This window comes from Ylistrum balloti, unplaced genomic scaffold (genome assembly GCF_031769215.1).
Source record: "Ylistrum balloti isolate Yb309-2 unplaced genomic scaffold, AGI_CSIRO_Ybal_v1 Utg370120, whole genome shotgun sequence".
NCBI lineage: Eukaryota > Metazoa > Mollusca > Bivalvia > Pectinida > Pectinidae > Ylistrum > Ylistrum balloti.
This window is the reverse complement of record NW_026782137.1, coordinates 1,610,987-1,636,077: the sequence shown is the minus strand read 5'-3', so window position 1 is coordinate 1,636,077 and position 25,091 is coordinate 1,610,987. Positions and strand designations below refer to the sequence as shown.

The 25,091-nt window shown below is 33.9% G+C and overlaps 1 protein-coding gene across 1 annotated transcript; it reads left to right on the top strand.

Annotated features, from left to right (window-relative positions):
* The first annotated feature begins 8,579 nt into the window (after positions 1 to 8,579).
* On the top strand, positions 8,580 to 23,426 carry LOC132550364 (dimethyladenosine transferase 1, mitochondrial-like). Its single transcript, XM_060214414.1, has 5 exons — positions 8,580 to 8,707; positions 9,999 to 10,266; positions 13,032 to 13,386; positions 13,763 to 13,916; positions 23,039 to 23,426. Exons 2-5 carry the CDS (start codon positions 10,003 to 10,005, stop codon positions 23,352 to 23,354), a joined length of 1,089 nt encoding a protein of 362 aa, XP_060070397.1. The 5' UTR covers positions 8,580 to 8,707; positions 9,999 to 10,002; the 3' UTR covers positions 23,355 to 23,426.
* Positions 23,427 to 25,091: the final 1,665 nt, after the last annotated feature.

The following is a 25,091-nucleotide window of genomic DNA, read 5'->3' as shown; positions in this document are numbered from 1 at the left end:
TCACTTTCATCTATATAAGGGATGTTGTCTTTCCCTGACGGGGACCATGGACTGAAAAGGGTAGGCTGTTCATTGACCAGAGGAGTCCCAGAAAGGTTGTAATGGTAGTAGGGCTCCTCCTCACTCCGCTCGCTCACAAACTTTGAGGTGAATGGAGAATATGAATTATCCAGCTGGTCAGAAAACTGACCTGAAGACACTTCTTGGTCATGAGACGAATTGAGAATCTTAAACCTGTTCTGTTCTTCAGGTATGTTAGGAGATAATTTGTTGCAAACTGGTGTTTGTGAAGGGTTTGCATTGTACTGTGATCTTGTTGTCAGACCTAAACAACTATCTACCTCAACCGACTTGGTACGTTCATACACAGGATGGTCAATATCTGTCTCGTCATACTCTCCACGTAAAGAGTTGGAATTCTGAGTAGTATCACTCTCAACTGGGCTGTTTTTTGTCCATGTTATGGTAGAATGGCTCCTCCGTCTGTCTAAGTCAGTGTGGGTCACTATGGTAATAGTTTGTGCTACTGTTTGATCTATTCTGTCCTGTGATTCCTCCCATAACTTTTTGGCATCCAATGGGGATAGTTCTTTGGTTTTGAACTCTGGTGACGAGTAAAAGCTGTCATGGGTGGTGTGCTTGGGAGTGAGGTAGGACCCAGACACATCATTTATGGCACTTATGGCAAAGAGTTTATCTGGTGTCTTCTGAGTGGTGTGTTTTGGACTGAGATAAGACCCTGACACATCATTAATTGCACTTATGGCAAAGAGCTTATTTGGTGTCTCCAAACCTGATGAGTTGTATTGATGATCTGTGGTGGCTAAGCTGCTTGACCTATTTCTGTTAAAGGAGTTTAAGTGTCTGTCTGTAGAGTCCAATGAAAGATTGGAGGATGAATCAATGAGATGTCTGGAGCTGGAAGCACTAATATAGGAGAGTTTGGTCGACTCCCTTGTTGTAAACTCTCCATCACTCTCCATGAGAGTGGAGACTGAGCCAGGTTCATGATATCTCTGGTAAGACACTAAACGGGAATTATCAGGACTCCTGACATCCAAAGATCTTCCTAGATTCTGAGAGTATTCATGCTGTCCTGTTCGAACTCCTGGATCATGTGACACATTCAGGCAGTCTGCCTTTGAAGCCAAACTAAGGTTGAGAGAGGCATTCAACCATTCAGCCACATGGGATGGTGTTTTAGGGCCTTCAAATATATCCCCCTTTGACTTGTTCTAAAATATGAATGGAAAACAAAAAAGAAAGAGGACTGAAATATATACATATATTACATACATGAGATACAAATAACATAGTATGGCACACATAAAGGATAAAGTGCAAAATATTCATTTAATTTCTGTTCTTTTTCCTTGATATTTTTTAACAGAGGAATTCAGAGTGCATTTAATACATTAATATCTGTGAGAAGTCATTCATTTTTTTGTTCATAGACTGATTATGTAAGCAGCAGTCAAGAAGAGGCAGTATATATATGGTCATAATTATTTTCATATATTTAAAGTAGACAGGATAAGAAACCTTTGTAAAAGATGCTACAAGAATACAATCAGGGATGTACATGAGATGTCCAAAAATTTTTAAATGTCTGTAGTCACAAAGACTGACACTGGGTTTCACAAACAAATTCAATCAATTTTAATAATTACTTAAAAAGAAAACCAAAAGCTTAAAACAAGATATTTTAGGTGAAAACGGCGAATAATCTGCACCTGCAATCAAACCCTGATCATCTAAAAGAATGATGTTGTTTTAGAAAAATACAAGATATGAAACCCTCTTCCCCTTTCTCCTCCACAAGGTAAAGATTAGAAGTCTTACCTCCCTGGGACCAAACCTCCTGAACCAGTAAGCCATCTCGTCTTTATCCTGTTCAGGTTTGGGGCCAGTTGGATGACAACAAGTGTAGTAGCCCATCATGAACGCACCTCCTGTCAACATGGGTGAATCAATGTTCAATATTATCTTATACAATTATCCACCTGTTTTTAGATGAATTAGGCCTCAGGAAATAGCACTTTCTCAGGTTGATAAATCATCATATTCACATAACAGGTTGATAACAGTTTTATTATATGACATTTCCACAATATTATAGCTATATAAAATTATCATTTCCTGTCATTTGAGAGTGGGAACTTATCAAACATTCCATTTCCTATCATTTGAGAGTGGGAACTTATCAAACATTCTATATCAAGGTCTCAACTAAAATAAAATAAAAACATCATCATGTTGAACTTAATGGATAATGATTATTATTGCTAAAAATTCAACAAAGTTAATAGAAAATACATGATGTACAACACCATATCATTTACTGTTCTTGCCTCAGCATAAGATTTCTACAACAGGCTATCCAATTCAGCAATCAAAATTTTTTGCAATCAGCTGGTTAGAATTTTTCCAATAGATATTATTGGTATTCTGGTGTCATGAACAGTCCCTTGTTACTATATTTGGGTATGAACTGGTGTTGTTAGATTCTCAAATCCACCCAGAACACTATTATGATGTCACACATTGATTGAAGGCTGATAAAATGTTTCGACAATGAGAATGACAATTATTGACCTAGTATCTATTTGTATTCCACTTACCTTGTCAACATTGTTCTCAGTATCTGATAACACATAACAACCCTTTTCTTTATTCAATTACCTGATATTTTTAAATACTCAACAAAATTATGACAAATTCTTTGTTAATGTATTATGTTGACGGAACCCATACACATTTTACATCTACTTTTCACAGTTTTAGGTTATTTTTATGATTCTATGAGAATAATAAGATGTGGGATGACAAGTAGAGTTCTGTATCATTTTACAAACCACGCTCAACAAATTCACCTGACAAGTCTATAACTCACTGATTGAATAAGAGCCTGATTTTTCCTGGGTACCATCTCAACATATTTAAGAGGTATTCCAGGAATGTTATTCTCAATAATAACAAAATCTCTGGCATAAACACTTGAATACATGTAGTATCAGAATTTATAATGATCACAATCAGTTTAGATAAGTACTGCAATATATATCATTGTACAGCCAAATTAACGGATCATAATAATTAAATTGGTTACATCTTAAACAAGAAAGTAACAATGTTAACATTTCCTATCTCATTCAATCTACGTAATGACACCTTTACAGGAAATGGTGTTGTATTAATTTCAAGCACATATGAAATAGTTTTATATCTTTAAACTATACTGTACAGATTTCATTTTAACTGATAACAATTGCTTTTTATATAGTATAAATATAACATCAATATAATGTACTCATTAAACTCTAGTAAATTAACAAAACGTAATAGGATTTTTGATTTTCTTACATGACATTGTCAGGTGTAAAGAGTAATACAGATTTATTGGTTGCCTATCTATAACTGTAAATGAGTGACCTGTAACAGAGACAAGCTGATACTCATTATGTTTCCTCTGTGCTTATATCAGTAAACACAGGGACAACTAGTCTCTAGTGTCAGTGAAATCAGGGCTAGCAAAGAACATAACGAGTTATTAATTTATTTAACAGGTTTTGTGTCCACTATTATGGTCTTTCAGCCTTTCACTAGATGATCTATCACAGAGAGGTTACTTGTCAACTTATATTCGGGGGTTGAATCACACAATACCTTAATTCTGATCAGTTAGGAGGAGCCTGTATCATGTTTCCTTAGTGATTGTTCTGGAAACACCTGATGTGGCAAGTTGTGAGTTTTGATAAGTCAGACAATTTAACCAGGTTTCACTATATTTGATCTAAGCACTGATCAACTACTAGCCATTACTTAAACCTATGTATAGTGACCTTGTTACCATGGCATCTGCTAAAAACTCCCTACATAGACATCTACAGATGGTCTCTAATATTCCAAAGTAGTTTCACATAAATCAGTTCACAAGAAAAGATCTTGATATATACAGGCAGACTGACTAATGGATGGATGAACGGACGGACGGACAGACAACCTGTCTGCTATTAATGTATTCAGAGATATCAACTAAATCTCCACTTGCACTCCTGTTAATAGGATTTCTTCATACAATTATAATTAAAATAATAGTATATAAGAGTACATAAAGATACTATAAGCTAAATAGGTATACACCTCTATTCCTATCAGAATAATTGTTGTGTTGGTGTTTGTTTTTAGACATTTCCCTTTACCAATAAAAAATAAGGTTTTTCAAATAAATTTTACTCATACCAACTGCATATCCTCCAAAGACAATAGCAATGGTGGAGATTTCCATCCACATGGGTGTATTGTCTGGTCTCCCTAAAAACCAGAGCAGCACCAAAAGGGAGTTTTCCCCTAGAACTACAACATGGTAGGCTAGTATCCTCCATCTGGCCCTGCTGTCCTTAAGGTTCAGGAAGCAAAATATATAAATAAAACCAGAAACACTGTTGAATAGACGTTTCTCACAAGCAGTTTCACCAAAATCTGCATTCTGTAGTGTAATCCAGAAAGTCATCACACACCAATGGATTCCTGAAAAGACATTTTTTTTTAATTTCTTACTGGTAAATACAATGTTCTTCAAAACAACTGATTCTGTTTCCCTTCTTTTGTTTTCTCCATTTTGATTACTAAATTCAAAATTCTAAATGTAAATCCATGATAATAAGTTATGAAATACAATTTCATGAAGAAAATTTGTCAAAAGGTAAGACTGTACTTTCAAAAAACAAATTAAATAACAATAATAAGAAACAAGCAAGGGCTGTTGACCTTTGAATCTGTACTGTTGACCATCAAAATCTGATCTGGTGTAGAACTTGATATTGTGATACCAATGTACATAGTATGAATATGAAGTAAATCTGTTTTGGGGTTATTTTCCCCTCTAAATATAAACAAATTACCCGTCAGGAAAATAATTTGAAAACATTTGGAAATTTCCTCAAAAGTTTTCCCCAAAACAGAGCTTATTAGTATATTCTTACTTCAGAGCATATTTTCAAATCATGCCGTCATGAAAAAGATATATCAATATGACCGAAACATTGTTATATTTTATCCATGTTATCTTCATATACGTCATATATTTCACTTTTTCTGTATTTTTAGTTCACATCAAAAGTGCTGTCCAAAATTTCTCCATTTTTCTCAATATGCCAAAAATTCCCCTTTTCCACAAAGTGTATTATTCTCCAGATTCTACATTCACCCATGCATAGTTTTAACAGAGTAAATGTATTTATTACGATGAACAGATTACTGTAGTATTTTCCATTTCCTAATACCCACTGCATGTTGCACAAAAATGCTTATAATTAATTACTTCTGCTAGCTTTTTTTTACTCAGTCAAGACTGTTATGTTAAACATTTACCCATAGCCAAGAAGATCCAGGCCTGGTACAGGGTGGAGAAGACAACAATTGCCATGACCCGTGCAGATATCATGGCTGTTTGCCAGGTGGTGTGGGCTAACATGCTCAACCATTTTCTGTTGTACTTATCCTTGTAGGCAAGGCGCAGACCATCTGTGTATGCTGTCATGGACCAAGCCATAGACATCAGGGAGAGGACAGTGGAAAACCCTGGACAGAAATAAAAAGACATATAGCTGTCAAATATACAGGTGTTTAATGTGAATCCTCAATCTAATGTTATCTGCCAGTCTGGCAAAGTTGTAGGAGTAAAAGCAATTAACTTATGAATTGAATGAATTTTTTTTTAAATAATTTAATGAATAAAACATAAGACACACAACTTTTAAAATAGTACATGATTTTCAACTTAAGCCTTATAATTATCTTCACCAATTTATCTATACATTTGAGATCAAAGCTTATTAGTGTCTAAGTCTAAAAAGTATTACAGGTATGTGAATTGTATCACATATTTCTAGTAATAAGAAAATCAACATAAATCTCGCCTGTATGAAATTAGCAGTGACTACCCAGACTTTGACCTCTGACCAGGTGATGTCATAAGATTAGCCAATTATGTTTACACTGTATTGATACTAAGAATGATTGTGTGAAATGATAATACAGTGTATTTCTGTTTGTTATATTTCAAAACTAATTGTTACTTGTAAGCAAATGTTAATGATATCTCTTCACATAAAACAATTAATTTTGCACTTAGGTTGCTATTGAATAGAATCTTTAATCCCCATACTGCTAAGGGTGAGATAGGAGATCTCAAGCAGAAGAGCAAGATTATTGAGTTGATGAACACAAAGCATGTTGTATGGTTTTGCAACTTAAGCACGTGACATTATTGTTATTTGGGTTTTGAAGTCTTGAAATTGTTATGACAGTTGAATTCCTGAATTTCCACAATAGTATAAGAGAATGAAATAATTTTCCACCAGTACAAGTGTGGATTAAAATAATTTTCCACCAGTACAAGTGTGGATTAAAATCATTTTCCACCAGTACAAGTGTGGATTAAAATAATTTTCCACCAGTACAAGTGTGGATTAAAATAATTTTCCACCAGTACAAGTGTGGATTAAAATAATTTTCCACCAGTACAAGTGTGGATTAAAATAATTTTCCACCAGTACAAGTGTGGATTAAAATAATTTTCCACCAGTACAAGTGTGGATTAAAATAATTTTCCACCAGTACAAGTGTGGTTTAAAATAATTTCAATTAGTAAAAGTGTGGATTAAAGTAAAGAGAAAGTGTGGATTAAAATAATTTCTCTCCACAAATCACTTCAGATTGTTATAAACTTATGTTCACAATTTTCTCTCTTGTTGAGTTTTCTCTTTATTTGTCACGTGTGCAATTGTTTTGCTCTTAAACATGAAAACACTCTAGCTAGCTATATAGACAGGACTGGATCTATTAACAAATCATTATAAAAATAATGGTATTATATTGCTATACACCTTTAAATTAAATTGATGAGTTTGCTTTCTTTACCTAAGTAAATTCTATTTTTTTTCTATAACTTATTATACAAATGGTTTTATATTATGTATATATACAACTACAAGTATATATACAATTAACAGTTTGCTACCTCATCTGACCCCTTACTGAACTGCTGGTACATAATGTAGCTGTAAACTAAGTCACCCAACCCCCACCTGAACTGTTAGTAACAGTGTGCTAACTCACCTAAGCCCCCAATGAACTGTTAGGAGCGGTATGCTTACTCACCTAACACCCAACTGAACTGCTGGTATCGCAGTATAATGTATAACTGTAAGATAAGTTGAGGTGCTGACTCTACAAAGCACTCAATCAATCGCAGCAGGCAGATATCATTATTGGCACGGAATACTGCATCAAGGTCCTGTCGACTCTTTGTCTGCTTTGCTCGAATTCCAAGTCGTATGGCTTGAAAATACCTTAATAAGCATAATAGAATAATTCAATACGAGTGAAAAAAATCCAACGAAAAGCAATAAAACACATCCTTACCATGTTTATATGTATTGATTTATTGATTATATTAATAAAGTAATTCTGTCAAATTAATGCACATAAGATGACAGCTGCTTTCCACCACTGCCGAATACAGCAAATATACACATGTTAGCTGTATTCTGACAATGGTGGCGCCAGTTGCAGGATAAAATACAATAATGGATGAATCGAGTAACTGTATTCTGATTTCTGTATTCATTAAGTATATATACCTGTGGGCTGGTGCTAGGAACAGGGCGTGGAAAAGGAAAGTTTTCCAAGTCAATGTCTTGTCAGCTGCATGCCAACTAAAACTGAAAATCTGCATCAGAAATGTTGACAAGGCGACAAATGCCATTGATAATGAAGCCCATATTTGGTGGCCATCAATTAGGAATGTCACAATCAGAAGAATATCTGTAAACAAGCAAAATTAAAATAAATTGAATAAAATTGTTCAAGCAATATATAATTCGGAAAAGTAGGGCATTCAGATCACTTCACAAGTCTTCGTTTGTGGGAATTTCTCTTTTAGCTTATAATTAGTGGCAGGGTGAACGTCCCCCATACAGTGCAAAGCCAAAAGTCTCTAGATTTAGTTCAAGTTCAATGTTTAAAGTTATTAGTGTCTTTTGTACAATCTTACATGTATCAATAGGCGATCCCGTTACTCGTTATCATTAATTATTTGATAAGATTCCCAAATTATTTATAAATATTATGTCAAGACCAATAACTTTCCGTAGCTTAATTAGATTGAAGTCTGCAAAATATCAGATCATACTGGCTATAAAAAATGGATTTTTGACACATTCCTACCTGATACAACATCTATTATATATGTGAACAGCGATAAAATAGTCACAAAGACATCATATAGGGTGAAAGCCTTCTTCTTCATCTTGAAATGTATGTTATGCACCCATTGTATTATTGTCAGTTTAAATTTGGCGCACTGCTCTGAACGCAATCCTCCATTTTGAAATTTTGACCCGTGACCTTTGACTTGCTTAGATAAAATGCGAAAATTTTGAAACACTGAAACAATAAAATGACAGTTCTACATAATAAAGTAAATTTTATGTTATAATAATTTTTATTTAGAGATTTTTTTTTCTGTCCCAGTTCTCCTTGTACGAGATTTCAATTCAACATGGCAGCGCCCATGGAGCATCAAAAATACGAGCATGAAAACAAATCGCTGGTTATAGGTGTCTACTGTTAATGTGTGTTTGTACCAACTGAAGATTGTTTCGGCGCATTATATCACAACAAAAGTGATATTTTTATAGAGGTAAGAAGGTAATTTACTGCATGGTAATATAATGCCATACAATGATAAGAATATCTATAGATATACGAAGGAAATACAGTTAAAGGGAGGTAACTAGAACGCACAGGATATACAAGTCCAAGACACGGGTTCGTGAGGAATGTATGTATTGCTAACGAACCTCAGTGATCAATGCAAGGTCTTTTTTTACGTTGTGTTCAGAAAAGCAACACTGTAAGGAAGGAAACATTTAAAATATTAGAAAAATGATAAGAATAAACAAATAATATTAGCATATACAACCCAGATGACTTTGCTTAGTGTTTGACGTTTATTTCTTCTGAATATAGAAACCTCTAATTGATGTAAGTATAAATGCATGTATTTCTAAATGTTTAAGAAAAGATTGCTAAATAAATAATTAGAATCTAGTGTGATATGATAATACATGGATAGTGCATTATTTAGAATACTTTATCAATAATTGAAATAAGATGAAACAGCCTTAAAAAATCTTATTTTATTAATGCTAATTTTATAAAAAGATATGTTGTTAATTTTTCTAACAAGCTCTAAATTTTAAGATAAAAATTATTAGAATTGTGCTCAAATGAAAGTAAACATATTCAAGATTCTTTAAACATGAGATAAGATATAGCACTAAGAACTTTTATATGCTGCAAAAATGCATCACATGAGAGCAGTATTTTTACAGTTACAACTTAAACAAAAATCAAAGTTTTATAAATTGTCATTTCTTGGGCAAGTAGCAAATATGCTTGAATGAAGCAAGCCTTGAGCTTTCAGATAGGTTCAAATGCATTTACCTTGACCATTTTCAAAGTCAGAATGGTCAAATGTGTTAAATTCTCAAACCAAATTCTTCTAAATAACCAAAAGCCCTAGGATCATTAGAGGTTCATTTGAATTTGTTGAGATAAGTGAACACAATCAACTTTCAAGGTCACAGAGGTCAAATGTGATAAATTCTGAAGACATTTTCTTTTTAATAACCATAAGGCCCACAATAGAAAGGGTCACGATGTGGCCAGTAGCATGCTGGGAGTAACAATTCTTTTCTATTTTAGTTTATAATTTTGTTCTACCTAAATGTACTGCATCTAATTCTTTGATTTTCTTGGTACACATTAATAAAACATACATTAAGTGTGAAATGATAACTTGAGACTTATTAAATAACTACCTAGAACTGTGTATGTTTTATAATATGCCCCTTGGTTAAGAACTCTGTATTGAAAAAAATACAGTAAATTAATAATAATAATGAGATAACTAATTTTTCATTTGTTAGGAAGATGGCAGGGCGCTTATCCCCTATGCCTACGGTGGCAGATATTATCAAACTTTACCGCATCAGTGCAAAAAAACACCTGTCTCAAAACTTCTTGTTTGATATGAATATCAATCGGAAAATTGTGAAAGCTGCAGGACGCATCACTAATGGATATGTATGTGAGGTGGGGCCAGGCCCAGGTGGTATCACCAGAGCAATACTGGATAAGGAGGTGGAACACTTAGTCGTCATAGAGAAGGATAGCAGGTTCATACCCAGCTTACAGGTAACACATCACTTAGTCACTTTAGATATAGGTAACACATCACAAATTCACTCTAGATACCGTTAAACATCACAGAGTCACCCCAAGTATACAATTAACAGGTCACACCCAGCTTACAGGTAACACATCATGTGATCACACCAGCAACTACACAATTTTATGGTCACACCCAACTTAAACATTATTTAGTCACCCTAAGTACACAATTTTATGGTCACACCCAACTTAAACATTATTTAGTCACCCTAAGTACACAATTTTATGGTCACACCCAACTTAAACATTATTTAGTCACCCTAAGTACACAATTTTATGGTCACACCCAACTTACAATAACAAAGTCTCACCCAGCTTACATATCACACAGCCAGACTAAGTACACAATCACCAGGTGGTCACACCCAGCTTACATATCACATAGCCAGACTAAGTACACAATCACCAGGTGGTCACACCCAGCTTACATATCACATAGCCAGACCAGTAACACAATCACCAGCTGGTCACACCCAGCTTACATATCACATAGGCAGACTAAATACACAATCACCAGCTGGTCACACACAGCTAACATATCACATAGGCAGACTAAATACACAATCACCAGGTGGTCACACACAGCTAACATATCACATAGGCAGACTAAATACACAATCACCAGGTGGTCACACACAGCTTACTTATCACATAGGCAGACTAAATACACAATCACCAGCTGGTCACACACAGCTAACATATCACATAGGCAGACTAAATACACAATCACCAGGTGGTCACACCTAGCTTACTTATCACATAGGCAGACTAAATACACAATCACCAGGTGGTCACACCTAGCTTACTTATCACATAGCCAGACCAATAACACAATCACCAGCTGGTCACACCCAGCTTACATATCACATAGCCAGACCAATAACACAATCACCAGCTGGTCACACCCAGCTTACATATCACATAGGCAGACTAAACACACAATCACCAGCTGGTCACACACAGCTAACATATCACATAGGCAGACTAAACACACAATCACCAGCTGGTCACACACAGCTAACATATCACATAGGCAGACTAAACACACAATCACCAGCTGGTCACACCTAGCTTACATATAACATAGGCAGACTAAATACACAATCACCAGCTGGTCACACACAGCTAACATATCACATAGGCAGACTAAACACACAATCACCAGCTGGTCACACACAGCTAACATATCACATAGGCAGACTAAACACACAATCACCAGCTGGTCACACCCAGCTTACATATCACATAGGCAGACTAAACACACAATCACCAGCTGGTCACACACAGCTAACATATCACATAGGCAGACTAAACACACAATCACCAGCTGGTCACACCCAGCTTACATATCACATAGGCAGACTAAACACACAATCACCAGCTGGTCACACCCAGCTTACATATCACATAGGCAGACTAAACACACAATCACCAGCTGGTCACACCTAGCTTACTTATCACATAGGCAGACTAAATACACAATCACCAGCTGGTCACACCCAGCTTACATATCACATAGGCAGACTAAACACACAATCACCAGCTGGTCACACCCAGCTTACATATCACATAGGCAGACTAAACACACAATCACCAGCTGGTCGCACCTAGCTTACTTATCACATAAGCAGACTAAATACACAATCACCAGCTGGTCACACCCAGCTTACATATTACATAGGCAGACTAAACACACAATCACCAGCTGGTCACACCCAGCTTACATATCACACAGGCAGACTAAACACACAATCACCAGCTGGTCGCACCTAGCTTACTTATCACATAGGCAGACTAAATACACAATCACCAGCTGGTCACACCCAGCTTACATATCACATAGGCAGACTAAACACACAATCACCAGCTGGTCGCACCTAGCTTACTTATCACATAGGCAGACTAAATACACAATCACCAGCTGGTCACACCCAGCTTACATATCACATAGGCAGACTAAACACACAATCACCAGCTGGTCACACCTAACTTATAGGTAAATATCACAACGTTACATACTTAAAGGTCCATATCACAAGGTCACACTTTCTTAAAGGTATATTTTTCAAACTCAAAGTATACCTTACAGATTTGTTTTTATGTCATTGTGAATATTTTGCTGCAAGTATAAGATCTGGCAGAGTAACTCAATTTTTACCATTTCTGGTAAATGTCCACCAGGCATAATTATTGAGGTCACCTTATTTCATAAGAAACATGCTGTATGATGTAGTTTACATCATTAACTCGTTCAACTTTATCTAAATCTAAATTTGTATTTAAAGGGACTATTCACTTGTGTGTCTTTTGTACAATCTTTGAAGGTCAGTCAATCAGTATTAATTGTTTAGATAAATTCTGCCTTGACCCAATTTGAAGGTGACACACTAGAAATAAAAAGAATGTGTTTCCCAACACTGAGGTGACCAAAATAGGAAATACATGTATATTAGGCACATAGAAGGTTTTATTACTGATGAACCAGCAGTAGATATTGTAGTTATCTATGTATGTACCATATCTATCCTCCAATATGCCTAGGGAGCTGGAGGAGGAGGGGTCAACACACATCCTCTTATTTAACATTAAGAGGTGATTTAATCACAGGATTTCAGTTAACATCAGTTTGTGTTCTAGTAAACAGTAGTAGATATGACTGGAATTATTACTAAACAATTACAATACAGTGGTTACAAGAACGTTTTATGATAAGTTATCATTACTTGCAGACTTTATCCCAAGAGTCCGACAACAAGCTGCGGGTGATCCTCGGAGATGTGTTACACTTTGATATGAGTCGCCTGTTTCCAGAGGAACTGATCACTCCGTGGAATGGAGATCCCCCAAATATTCACATCATTGGAAACCTTCCTTTTAATGTGGCCACTCCACTCATTATTAGGTACCTAGAGTCTATATCTAAACAGAGCAGTGTGTGGCGTTATGGACGCGTCAGGATGACTTTGACATTTCAAAAGGAAGTTGCTGACAGAATAGTGTCCCCTATTCTTAAAGATGAGCGATGTCGTCTTTCTGCCATGTGTCAAAACTGGTGCCATGTTACCAACAAGTTTACTATTCCAGGTATATATTCTTCAGAACTGAGTCATTTTTTTATTACATGTGAATTTTGAAAAGTTTGCTTTTGATCTATTGATTGACTTAAATGTTTAATTTGCTGCCAATGTTTCATTTTGTCAAATAACAATTCTCTCAATTAGGTTTGAAATTTCCATATATACATTGTAGACCATGATTTTATACAAAGGACTGTTTTGTTCGGGTATTTTGTGTTGAGGACTTAATATGATTGTGTATGGTTATAGGTCTATTGTTTCATACTGAGGAATAGATGGGTCTTGTCTTAGAAAAGTTTGTACAGAAGACTGATGTTCATGCTTTGAGTTGTAGGGCCTTTATTTTTGTAATGAAGACTGAATAATAGTTCTTTTTCTTACAGGTGCAGCTTTTGTTCCAAAGCCTAAGGTAGATGTGGGTGTGGTCCACTTCCTGCCACGAATTAAACCCATGATTCAACTTCCCTTTCCCCTAGTTGAGAAAGTCTGTAAACATGTTTTTCACCACAGGAACAAAAAATTATCATTTGGACTGAAGTAAGTAACAACATTTTGTTGTGTTATTGTCAGTGTTATTTTTGTAACACTGTTTTTGCCATGTTATATTTGTAACACTGTGTTTGTGTTTATGGTATATTTGTAACACTGTGTTTGTGTTTATGGTATATTTGTTTTGCTGTATTTTTAAGTCACCTGAGACAAAGTCTAAGGATGACCTATTGCTATCCCCTTTTGTCCAGTGTCGTGTGTTATAAACTTTTTTCAATATTTTCGACTACTTCTGGAAAACTCCAGAACCAATTGCAATGAAATTTTGCAAAAACCTTTATGACTATAGGCGCACCAAAAATATATGGTCTCCAACCCCAAGGGGCCTGAGGGACAGGGCCAAAAAGGGTCGAATTGATTGAAATTTCTAAAATCGTCTTTCCAAATCCCAGGTATGGTAGAATTACATAATCTTCAATGATTGAAAGGCCTTCAGATGCTTATATTGGAAAATTACATTTTTGAACATTATTTTTTTTTCTATTGTAGAAAGTTCAAACCTGTTTAGAGTTATTAGTTTAAGATGATTATTTAATGAGATACACATATTGACCTTGGCTGACCTCCAGAGGCTACTGGGTGGGGCCAAAAATGGGTCAAATTGACTTAAATTTAAAAAACTGTTTTCAATACCTAGATAATGTAGGGCCAAATACTCTTTATGGATGGAAGTTTCTCATGTTTCTTTGTAAATTTAATGACCCTAGGGTCTCACATTTTCCCCATGGGGAGGGGGTAAAATTTACTTAATATTATATATAAGAAAATCATACTTTTGAGCACAATTTTATTTATTTTCTTTTAGAAATAGTTCAAACTTGGTTAGATTTTTTTTTATTAGTATAAGCTGATAGTTTGATGAGATGCACATATTGACCTTGACTGACCCCGGGGGCTTATGGGTCAAATTAACTGAAATTTCAAAGATGTTCTACTGCTCCTGGATGAAAGATTCAAATGTTGAGTGTAATATCTTTTAATTCCAACGTGTTTGTAAGCCTTAGCATGGGACAACAGTTAATGTACACACAATTTACATTAACATTATGTGTACAATTTAATTAAAATTTTTTACTTTTTTTAACAAAATCATTTCTATGACATGCTACAAGAAGCATTGTGACTCAGGTGATTGTTACGGCAATTGGGCCTCTTGTTGTCAGTGTATACATTGTATTTGTAACAATGTGTTTTTGCCAATGTTCTACATTGTATTTGTCAGTGTCACCTTTGTAATGCTGTGTTTCTGAAAAAAAAAATCTGCATAACTTTAATCTTACTTTGAACAAAATGTTTCTGTTTTTCCAGGAATGGCTATTGTCAGAAATCCACAAGACTCTGTTCTGTGGTTTCTGATGGGAGTGGCAAGGACTCAGAATTTTACACCAAAAGCTTTTCTGTTGTATGTGTTAATGACTATTAAACACACTGAAATTTTGATACTATAAAACAACAATTATCTGACAGCCATGTCACACATTAACAATTTACAGAATTTATACAGGCGTATGATGAATAAATCAACGGTCCCTAAAATGCTGGCCTATGCTGAATTATCAATGTCTGTTTCAATTTTTTATTCATGCACACCATATTCTTAACAAGTGGCACATACAATATTTGTACATCAATTTATAATGTGTTTTGGACAACCAGAGCACTTTCATAATGTGTTTCTAGACTACAGGTATAGTATGATGACATGTTGAAGGGTTTAGGAAACATAAAATGGGGTTCACATTAGGCGGCCCTCAGTAGTCCATGTTATCTGAAGAATAGCGGAGATGTACAAGTTGTCCTAAATCATCAGAATAACCTCCTAAAATATCAGAATAACCTCCTAAAATATCAGAATAACCTCCTAAATCATCAGAATAACCTCCTAAATATCATCAGAAATAACCTCCTAAATATCAGAATAACCTCCTAAATATCAGAATAACTCCTAAATATCAGAATAACCTCCTAAATCATCATAATAACCTCCTGAAATATCAGAATAACCTCCTAAATATCAGAATAACCTCCTAAAATATCAGAATAACCTCCTAAATCATCAGAATAACCTCCTAAATCATCAGAATAACCTCCTAAATCATCAGAATAACCTCCTAAAATATCAGAATAACCTCCTAAATCATCAGAATAACCTCCTAAATCATCAGAATAACCTCCTAAATATCAGAATAACCTCCTAAATCATCAGAATAACCTCCTAAATATCAGAATAACCTCCTAAATCATCAGAATAACCTCCTAAATCATCAGAATAACCTCCTAAAATATCAGAATAACCTCCTAAATCATCAGAATAACCTCCTAAATCATCAGAATAACCTCCTAAATCATCAGAATAACCTCCTAAATATCAGAATAACCTCCTAAATATCAGAATAACCTCCTAAATATCAGAATAACCTCCTAAATCATCAGAATAACCTCCTAAATCATCAGAATAACCTCCTAAATATCATAATAACCTCCTAAATCATCAGAATAACCTCCTAAATATCAGAATAACCTCCTAAAATATCAGAATAACCTCCTAAATATCAGAATAACCTCCTAAATCATCAGAATAACCTCCTAAATCATCAGAATAACCTCCTAAATCATCAGAATAACCTCCTAAATCATCAGAATAACCTCCTGAAATATCAGAATAACCTCCTAAATATCAGAATAACCTCCTAAATATCAGAATAACCTCCTAAAATATCAGAATAACCTCCTAAATCATCAGAATAACCTCCTAAATATCAGAATAACCTCCTAAATATCAGAATAACCTCCTAAAATCAAATAACCTCCTAAAATATCAGAATAACCTCCTAAAATATCAGAATAACCTCCTATCAGAATAACCTCCTAAATATCATAACCTCCTAAAATAACCTCCTAAATATCAGAATCAGAATAACCTCCTAAATCCTCCTATCATCAGAATAACCTCCTAAATATCAGAATAATAACCTCCTAAATATCAGAATAACCTCCTAAAATATCAGAATAACCTCCTAAATCATCAGAATAACCTCCTAAATCATCAGAATAACCTCCTAAATTATCAGAATAACCTCCTAAAATATCAGAATAACCTCCTAAATATCAGAATAACCTCCTAAAATATCAGAATAACCTCCTAAATCATCAGAATAACCTCCTAAAATATCAGAATAACCTCCTAAATATCAGAATAACCTCCTAAATATCAGAATAACCTCCTAAAATATCATCAAATAACCTCCTAAATATCAGAATAACCTCCTAAATCATCAGAATAACCTCCTAAATATCAGAATAACCTCCTAAAATCATCAGAATAAATATCAGAATAACCTCCTAAATATCAGAATAACCTCCTAAATATCAGAATAACCTCCTAAATATCAGAATAACCTCCTAAAATATCAGAATAACCTCCTAAAATATCAAATATCAGAATAACCTCCTAAATATCAGAATAACCTCCTAAAATAACCTCCTAAATATCAGAATAACCTCCTAAATATCATCCTCCTAAATATCAGAATAACCTCCTAAAATATCAGAATAACCTCCTAAATATCAGAATAACCTCCTAAATCATCAGAATAACCTCCTAAAATATCATAACCTCCTAAATCATCAGAATAACCTCCTATCAGAATAACCTCCTAAGAATAACCTCCTAAATATCAGAATAACCTCCTAAATCATCAGAATAACCTCCTAAATATCAGAATAACCTCCTAAATATCATAATAACCTCCTAAAATATCAGAATAACCTCCTAAATCATCAGAATAACCTCCTAAATCATCAGAATAACCTCCTAAATCATCAGAATAACCTCCTAAATTATCAGAATAACCTCCTAAAATATCAGAATAACCTCCTAAAATATCAGAATAACCTCCTAAATATCAGAATAACCTCCTAAATCATCAGAATAACCTCCTAAATCATCAGAATAACCTCCTAAATATCAGAATAACCTCCTAAAATATCAGAATAACCTCCTAAATCATCAGAATAACCTCCTAAAATATCAGAATAACCTCCTAAATCATCAGAATAACCTCCTAAAATATCAGAATAACCTCCTAAATATCAGAATAACCTCCTAAAATATCAGAATAACCTCCTAAATCATCAGAATCATCAGAATAACCTCCTAAATATCATAATAACCTCCTGAAATATCAGAATAACCTCCTAAGATATCAGAATAACCTCCTAAAATATCAGAATAACCTCCTGAAATATCAGAATAACCTCCTAAAATATCAGAATAACCTCCTAAATATCAGAATAACCTCCTAAATCATCAGAATAACCTCCTAAATCATCAGAATAACCTCCTAAAATATCAGAATAACCTCCTAAATATCAGAATAACCTCCTAAAATATCAGAATAACCTCCTAAATATCAGAATAACCTCCTAAATCATCAGAATAACCTCCTAAAATATCAGAATAACCTCCTAAAATCAGAATCCTCCTAAATATCAGAATAACCTCCTAAATATCAGAATAACCTCCTAAAATATCAGAATAACCTCCTAAATCATCAGAATAACCTCCTAAAATATCAGAATAACCTCCTAAATCATCAGAATAACCTCCTAAATATCATAATAACCTCCTAAATCATCAGAATAACCTCCTAAATCATCAGAATAACCTCCTAAAATATCAGAATAACCTCCTAAATATCAGAATAACCTCCTAAATCATCAGAATAACCTCCTAAAATATCAGAATAACCTCCTAAATATCAGAATAACCTCCTAAAATATCAGAATAACCTCCTAAATCATCAGAATAACCTCCTAAATATCAGAATAACCTCCTAAATATCAGAATAACCTCCTAAAATATCAGAATAACCTCCTAAAATATCAGAATAACCTCCTAAATATCAGAATAACCTCCTAAATCATCAGAATAACCTCCTAAATATCAGAATAACCTCCTAAAATATCAGAATAACCTCCTAAAATATCAGAATAACCTCCTAAATCATCAGAATAACCTCCTAAAATATCAGAATAACCTCCTAAATATCAGAATAACCTCCTAAATCATCAGAATAACCTCCTAAGATATCAGAATAACCTCCTAAAATATCAGAATAACCTCCTAAATCATCAGAATAACCTCCTTAATATCAGAATAACCTCCTAAAATATCAGAATAACCTCCTAAATATCAGAATAACCTCCTAAATATCAGAATAACCTCCTAAAATATCATAATAATCTCATTGGTTTGACCATGTACTTGTTACATGCTAAAACAGTCAGGAGAAGATGAGACAAAGGTAATATAAGGTACTGGATGAGACCACAGATCAGGGAATATGGTTGTTTGGCTTTTATTACCAGCTCATGGTAAAATTCCATAATGAGAAGCATTCATCCTACACCTATTTTTGGATTGTCGGCGGAACGCTGTCGCACGATATGTATGAGTGAGACTGTGGTTGTTCATATGTTGGGAACACATGCTTAGCAGTTGTTACTTGTCGGTTAGAATTCAGATTTAGGTATTGTAGATATTGTTTTTATGTACTTCAACTTCTGTGAAACTTACTACCAGTGGTAATATGTGTGAGCTTGCTTGAAAGATTGAGTAACTTATCTACAACTTACTTCTGCTTATATGGAATATATGAGCCATACGCTGGCATACAAAACTTACATATACTTTATTTGACCCATCCAGTCTTTTAACAATGTCTTTCATATGTCAACAAATGCTGGCTAAATTGTCAATATTTGACAATACTGTTACATGTACATTCAAACTTTGGTCTGTTGTGGAAATTAATTTAGCGTGGCTTTCTGTAAGCTTTTTCGAAATGTATACTTCAAAATCTTTGTACATTTTAATAAAAGTTAATTTATTTTCATGAAACAACTTGGATAATTTACCAAATACTGAAAGGAATGCCTTTCATATTTTAAGTTCCATTACCCAGTAGTGTATTCTAAACATAATTTATTAGTTTGTGAATATATCGATTCATTGATTAAGATTCAGAGTACAAATGAAAATAAAATCTCCACTAAAATTTATGGCTTTACAGTATATATTTTACAGACTGATTTAATTGTGAATATATTTCACTTGAACATTGAGAACTTGAATCAATTTAATCAATTAGTGTCCTTATCAATATGTTTAAAGCCTGGCCACAAAGATACAATGTAGATATGATTTCAATTATTGATCATTCTGCTGAGGATTATCTGTGAAAACTTTCCTTTCTCAATTTTTCACTGTTAATTGGATAGTTATAATGTGAAACAAATTAATATTACCTAAAGTATCTACAAATCTAAGGCTGCTGATTGCCCTGAATAATTGTATTGCGTTCCTTTCCCTCACAAAGGGGACTAAAGAATTTCATGTCAGTAGCTATTAGCTCTTCACTCAGTCTGCCGTGAAATTAGATGAAGTTGAATCATATGGTGTAATGTCCTGTTGAGCACCTAACATGATACAAATTACGTACAATGGCGTCCCGTACATGGTAATGACAATTCAATGCTTTTAGCAGGTCAGAGTTCGACTGTTGTTCTCCAGTGTTAGAGAGTTTGCTTAATTACGTTACCATTAATACAAAATCCAATTAGATGTTTCAGAACGTTGCAGTATTACCAAGGCAATGCTTTTCATAGAAGATGTAGAATGTTAATGTTTGTAACAATCAATAGGTGATTATTTAGTAAAAACAAAATATTGATTAATAGAACAGTGGCTGATGTTGATTAACTGTTAAGTGTAGCTTAAACCTCCATCTACATAGGAAGTGGTGTTGTTTACGAGGTGTGGGTGGGTTGTTTATTGTCTCCTTTCGCTGTCTGATAGATCTCCTCCATCTAATGATTCCTATATAAACAGCTATACAGCCTCTTCAACTACTTCAATCAATTATTGATTGTTTAAATTTAATTTTGTTGCAACATCTTTGTTGTTTCATTTTTTTCTACCTGTTCAAAAACAATTTTTCAGTTTAAGTGAATGAATGTCATTAATTGCTATAGAATTGATCCTCAGAGATTTAATCTGGTACAATCTGTTGTCCATGGTCTTTCATCTATCCGTAAACAATCCATGTTATTGCTATTTCTTTGGAAGACCTGAAGGGATATATCTCAAACCTAATGTTTATGTTTCCCATAATCCCTAGTAGTGCTGATTTCATTTTGAGACTGATAATTGTCACAAAATGACGAATAGGCAGCCATCTTGTATTTGGAGTGTTGAAGTCTGCTATGAGCTTATTGCAATTTTTTAGTAGAATTGGAAGGATATTCCTCAAACTTAATGTGTATGTTCTATTTAAAATTACAAATGGGCTTCCTACTTTAATTTTGACAGTTGAAATTTGTTATCACTATTTCTCCTTTTACTTCTTGAGAAGTACAATTTTGAATCCAATCATTGAAAAACGATGGCCGACAGCAGCCATCTTGGAATTTTGCACTTTAACATTGTTATTACTATTTCTTCAGAAGTACGGCATAAATATTTCTCAAACATCATGTGTATATGTATTCCCTGTGGTCCCTAGGTGTGCACATTCAATTTTAGTTTGCTCAAGTAAATAAAATGGCTGACCAGAGACATTCTTAGATTTGAAAAGATTTTGAAGTTTGTTATCACAATTTCTCAGAGTTTTTTGTAGATCTTTATAAGATTGCTTGTGTAAGGTTAACTTGTTATCAGATCATGAAGAGAAAAGGGGGAAAATAGGGATAAATCCGTATGGATTCATTAAATATCATTCAATGGTGGGTGCCATGCTCCCACTGGGATCTCTTATTTAATTATTTATGTCATCCCTTTGCCAATCAGTACTTTGTACATTTAAATGTAATTGTTGTGTTAATAGATTGGGTTGCTTGATGTTTTATGTGTTGAATAATAGACTGTTCATCAGTTAAGTGAATTGACAGTATATTTATCTGTACATGTGGGATTTCTGTGTGTAAACAATAAATAAATCCTGCTATTTGACAAGAACCAGGATATTGATGGTTGTTTTATCAATACGCCATTGAGAACATTGAAATTAGATAATTGAGACAGTTTTTTTTTTCAATTTTTTTCTTTTTGCCTCGTTTTTTTCCTTTTTTTTTTCAATTTTTTTTTTTGTTATTGTTGTGTAGCATTTTGTCAATTTATTTTCATGCTATCAAATGATACACCAAAGAAAATTCCTACAGCTTTATATGCTTTATATACTGTATAAAAGGAACAGGTCATTGTGGCTTGTGCATAGTGTTATATTTAAAGAGCAAATAAACATCAAAGGATGGCCAAGATCTCTCTGAGATCTCTTGTTATAAAGATATTTTAACAATCACCAATCCAAAAGACACTGATAAATTAATTTGTAAGCAAAAACACATCTCTCGATCCCAACATTACAAAATTGTTATTGTATTTGGCACTTAAGAGATACAAACTTGATGTTGATATTGGATCCATAATCTTAAACTTTGATCATGTTACTTCTCATGTAATTATACCCAGTCATTTCTGATTCAAAAAATGAATCCAAATTATTTACGAGTTGAGAGATAGAAAATTTGACTTTGACCTTAACCTTTGTTATTGACTTATTTTATTTTGATCAATTTTACATAATAATATACCACACTATTTAAAAATTTGATATATGATGTTGACCTTTGACCCAAGTCAAGTAACTGGTCACTTGATTTCAATCAACTTTGATTTTAAGATTTGTTATAATGAAATATGTACATGTAAAAAAATCCAAATTTGACTTTGACCTGGTGACCTTGACCTTTTGCATTAGATTTTTGTCAGGTTTGCTCCAACATACTGTCGATGGAAGAATTACTTATTTTCAGTTATGATAAACATTCAGTACAAACTATCTTTATTTTGTTGATTATATTTTAAGATGTTGAGTTTGCTAATAAGAACAGTTAGTGATGTGTCTAGTTTGTGAAATCTAAGCACGTTTGTATAATAAATCTTAACTAGATGTTTGAACTGAGTACAAATCATATTTACTTCTTAGCTGATTGGTAGCTGTAAGAACTGCCAAAATCTTACACTTATGGATTACTTTTGTTTTGTTTAGGACTTTGTACCCACCAGACTTAAGTCACATGACTGAGGAGACCCTGAGTATCACTGAGATCCCTGCAGATACAAGGTCCTACATGTTGACATTGAGTGAGCTGGGACGTCTGTGTCACGTGTATAGTGAAATTTGTGATAGACATCCTCATGTATACTCCTACGACTATCGCAGTGAGGAAGGACAAAGACTTCTCCGTGAGGACAGATTGAAACGCAAACAGGAGAGAGACAGACTACTGGAGAAGGAGAGGCTTGAGAAAGAGAATCACACAGAGTCTGTAATAACAAACAATGAAAAATCAGATTTCACGTGACAATGGTGTCAATAAAATAAATCTGTGGAGGTGTGATACCAATTGATTATAAAGTTTTTAATATCATGAGAAGGGAGGGTAGGGGAGGGATGGATGGTGACATCAAAAGGAGGGAGGGTTATGGATATCATGAGGAGGAAAGGTGTGGAGGGGGGAGGTTTAGTAATATTATGAGTAGGGAGAGGTGGAGTAGGGGCAGGGAGGGTCCTTTTTACTTGTGGACTATATAAGTGTAAACCCTTCTATCCAATTTTTACACAATAGAAACAGTCAAACATGACAATTAAAAATTATTTACCACACCTACTCATTATTCCTTTGTTTAAAAGTATACAGAATATCCTAAAGAATTTAAATTTGGTATTTTGATGTCAAAATCTGTACTTAGATTGTGTTCTTTTTGTATGTACATATATATCAAAGACTATTTTTTATTTGAATTTTGAAATATAGAGGAAGTAGCTTACCTTGTGTGTTCTTATGAATGTAATATGTATATATTTCAGAAGATATTTTATCTCCAAGTTACAATAAAGGAAGTTTTATGTAATAGAAATCATTCTGTTAAGGCAAGCAAACAGATATTTATTCAGAGAGAGGTTTGGTTTGATTTCTGATGACCGATTCTCTGTGTAAGGGTAAAAGCTCTGATTTTATCTTCAGTGATTAGAGTTTGATACATAATTGCTGAATTTGCTAACCTCCTGACAGAGATAGAAAGATGGTATTGCAATCCTCTCTGTCTGTCCTTCTGTCCATCTCCTTCAGTCTGTCTAACTTCTCATATAAATAAAAATTGGTTTCAATACGTTATCTTGAGTTTTGTTCAACCATTTCTACTCACACTTTATCTAGTGCCTCCTTAAAAAAATTGTTTGCTTGGGATTGCTTTTCATACCCAGAGGTCAAATGTCAAGGTCACTGTTACTATCAATAGAAAATCACTTTCAACAGGATATCGTGAGTTCTTTTTGGTCGTTTCCACTCTGACTTAATCCAATGATGATTTTCAGGTCAGCAGATCAAAGGTCAAGGTCACTTTTATTATGAAGATTAGAAGATTGGTTCCCTTACACTTCATCTAGCACTTCCTGAAAGAAAGTGCTTACATGTGATTGCTTTTCAAGTTATTGTTTTATTACTGATTTACAATGCCTTTTATAATAATCTTCATTCACCGTGCCAAGCTTGTAAGACCCATGAAGCATAATAAATAAAAACTAAAACTTGTAATCTGATTGGAATTTGGCTTTTTATTGCATTAAATGACAAATATTAAAATTCATACTTTAGTTATGTCAATATTTACAAAAAGTCTTAGATAGAGACCAATTCTACAATCAAGTGGAATATGCAAAAAGGTTCATTAGGAAAAGTTTGGCCATCCAGTGAACAAACAGAAGGAATACTGTAACATAATTACATTAACATCAAATCCATTTCCGAAATTCATGAAACAAAAAACCTATGAGGAAAAACAGATACATTTCTCCAATAGGTGGAAAATTAATTAACAACAAGATATCAAGGAATATCCTGGTCATTTAAAGCATTAATGCAACTACCAAAAATAAACTCCTATCTACCTTAATAACATGAGAATGATCGGGAATCACCTTGACCTGACAAATATATAAATAGATAAGGATACAACCTGTACCTTATCCTTTTCATTGTCAAAATGAATAATGTACAAAAATAATTAATAGTGAATTAACCTAATCTGTATTGAGAATA